This window comes from Bidens hawaiensis, unplaced genomic scaffold (assembly GCF_021521415.1).
Source record: "Bidens hawaiensis isolate Kalapana, Puna unplaced genomic scaffold, B.hawaiensis_p1.1 tig00012182_1, whole genome shotgun sequence".
NCBI classification, from domain to species: domain Eukaryota; kingdom Viridiplantae; phylum Streptophyta; class Magnoliopsida; order Asterales; family Asteraceae; genus Bidens; species Bidens hawaiensis.
In genome coordinates this window covers 416,798-419,360 of record NW_027491980.1, presented here as the reverse complement: position 1 = coordinate 419,360, position 2,563 = coordinate 416,798, and the positions used below count along the sequence as shown (strand labels likewise).

Sequence of the window (2,563 nt, the reverse complement as noted above, 5' to 3'; positions counted from 1 at the left end):
TTATCCATTAATCGCTTCCGAGCTTCTCATTAACCTTATTCGCCTACAAGTCTGGACGAACATCCTGCTATTAACAAAATAAACAAAAGAAAGTTGTTAGATTCATTCTAAAATTGTGAGTTTTTGACATAATATGAAATGAGACTAGATTAAATTTTGGGAATTAATTAACTTACTTCCATGGAACATCACCAACAAGCATCCAATCCCCATCATTATCCTCATATGTTGATACATAATTTATTTGATTCACAAGATTATCCATCCACTTTTTCTCAATCAATGCATTTCCTGTGATATGAATTAATGTAGTCACTACATTAATTAATCATCACAACCTTTTACAAATTCGAATCAAAAAAATCAAACTAAAGCAAAAAACACTTTGTTTTTTATGTTATGTAAAACCCCTACTTTCGATTCAATTTCGGTTTTGTATGGACCTTACAGGAGTGTCTCCTTTTGTCGGGCTCAGGGACGCTGATTTGTTGTGGGTCAGGCTGCGTTGAAGGCCGAATCGGGCAAAGTTGTCAAACACGAGAAGGCCTGTTTAAAAAATCAACATGTGTTTCTCCCTTTTGCTTTTGATACATTTGGGTTTCTGGCCCCGGAGGCTGTGAATTTTCTAAACTGGGTTCAGCGTGTCGTACATAGTACTTTTTCGTCTCCTACGACCCAACACTTTGTTTTTAGTAGAATTGGTTTTGCTATTCAGAAGAGGGTTGCGGCGCAGCTTATTGCCCGTTTGTCTGTCCCTTTATTGTAATCGTTTCGATTTTAATGAGAATGAGATGTTTATTATATAGTTTAACCTAGATATTTTTGCCAAAATGTATAATACCCAATGCTAGATGCTGAGGCGTATAATAGATCGATATGAACATTATGAGCTATCCACAATAAGACCAGTTGTTGCTAATCAATTAAATATTAACTAACAAAAAAATTTAAACCCGAATTCACTCTTTTCTTTAACTAACAAAAAAATTTCAAGCCTTAATCACAAAACCCAAAAAAATAAAAAGAAAAAAACGAAGCTGGAGTGCTGGACCAAACCCAAATAAAATATAACCGAAGAACCTGAATGGTTTCAAAATCTCCAAAACCGACATTTCGGTTTTAGCACAAAACCAAACCGAATCAAATTGTTGAATTAATGATGCAAAAGATGAACATTTATCACAATTTTGGAAGTGTAGATCATAAGATATATAATTACCAAGTGTGAAATAAGAAAATTTGTCCACCAGATCACATTGAAGCTGCTGATATCCATCGTATGATTCCAGATCTACCTTTCTCATATACGGTGCACCATCAACCGCCACCTTTACAAACTTATTATTACTCTTCACCACGTTCTTCCTGTACAATGCCACCGGCGGCCATCCGGCCACTTGTTCCCTGTAACATTCATAACATGTATGCAGCAGTCGATAAGTTTTAATTCGTTAACATTGTATCAATTTATATTTTTTATTTGAACGACAAAGTTAGAATACTTTTAATAATATTAATGCTCCCAAAAATTTTAAAAAACGACACCGGAGAGACTGAGAGAGACCTTATTTGATGATATTATGTACTTTTCTTTTGGTATGATTATTGTTATCGTAAATTTAGAATTTCATGGATAGAGTGGTTCAAAAACCATTGGCACTGTTTACGAAATTAAAAAAAAATTCTGAGCCCGTCACTGTTTACGAAAATAGGACACCGTTGTTTATGTCAATTTATTTGCTTATAACTTCTTGCTAGAAGTTTTTGTCTTAATAAAATCCACCATTAAAAAAAAACATGCGACAAGAACCTCTGCCAAATAAGCCAGCCTGCCCACATTGGCATGTGCCAAAAATGAGTTACAAGATTAAAACTTACTCATCCGGAGGAGGTTTTGTAGCCGCATCGTAATTTTCATCGCTACTTGAATTTACATTAATTGCATCCGATAATCCTCGCTTTCTCCTTGACTTTCCGCCTAGTGATCCACCCGGTAGACCTAATGTAAGTTCGGTTTCGTTGAGATCAAGAGCGTAAGTGGTGAACTCGGACGTGATTTCGGACGTGTCCGACGACATTATTATAGACAGTGGTGGATATATTTTTGTTATGATATGAGTTTTGTAAAAAGGTTTTTGGTGTTAATAATATAGATGTGTTGTGGTACTCATGTTGCGTAGTTACAATTGTGTGAGACCACAATCAATGGTACAGTTAGGAGTTGACACGTGGACATGTGGACGGTGGAGATGGGTTCGTGTGGGTGATGGATAGCTGGTAGATTGGTTGGTGGGGGTACCGAATCATAGCCATTTGCTCGTGTGTGTGTTGATGTTAAAGGAAGTTAAATGGATCCACATGTGGGTCTTTAGTTTGGTTATTGTTATTTTTGTAATTGTGTTTTGATGCATAAGTCTTCTTGAATTAATGATTGAATGCAATTTTTAATTATCTATTTAGCAATGGGTATAAAAATATATGAGTATGTGTTATGTGAAGACTTAGGTTTTTCGGTGGAGACTAAAGTACAATCTTTACTTGTGCTATTTTTGACGGATTCAGT

At 35.5% G+C, this 2,563-nt stretch overlaps 1 protein-coding gene across 1 annotated transcript; it reads right to left on the bottom strand.

The window, feature by feature from the left end:
- On the bottom strand, positions 1 to 2,078 carry LOC143540179 (auxin-responsive protein IAA1-like). The gene is made up of 4 exons (XM_077033313.1): positions 1,879 to 2,078; positions 1,220 to 1,404; positions 177 to 291; positions 1 to 64 (listed from the first exon to the last, which is right to left on the bottom strand). The coding sequence occupies exons 1-4, from the start codon at positions 2,076 to 2,078 to the stop codon at positions 1 to 3; spliced, it is 564 nt and encodes a 187-aa protein (XP_076889428.1).
- Between the last annotated feature and the right edge of the window lie 485 nt (positions 2,079 to 2,563).

Coding starts and splice junctions, on each gene's coding strand:
- LOC143540179 (XM_077033313.1), bottom strand. CDS start 2,078: ATGTCGTCGGACACGTCCGAAATCACGTCCGAGTTCACCACTTACGCT. Junction 1,405..1,878: donor ACAAAACCTCCTCCGGATGA/GTAAGTTTTAAT, acceptor TGAATGTTACAG/GGAACAAGTGGCCGGATGGC. Junction 65..176: donor GTTGGTGATGTTCCATGGAA/GTAAGTTAATTA, acceptor TGTTAATAGCAG/GATGTTCGTCCAGACTTGTA.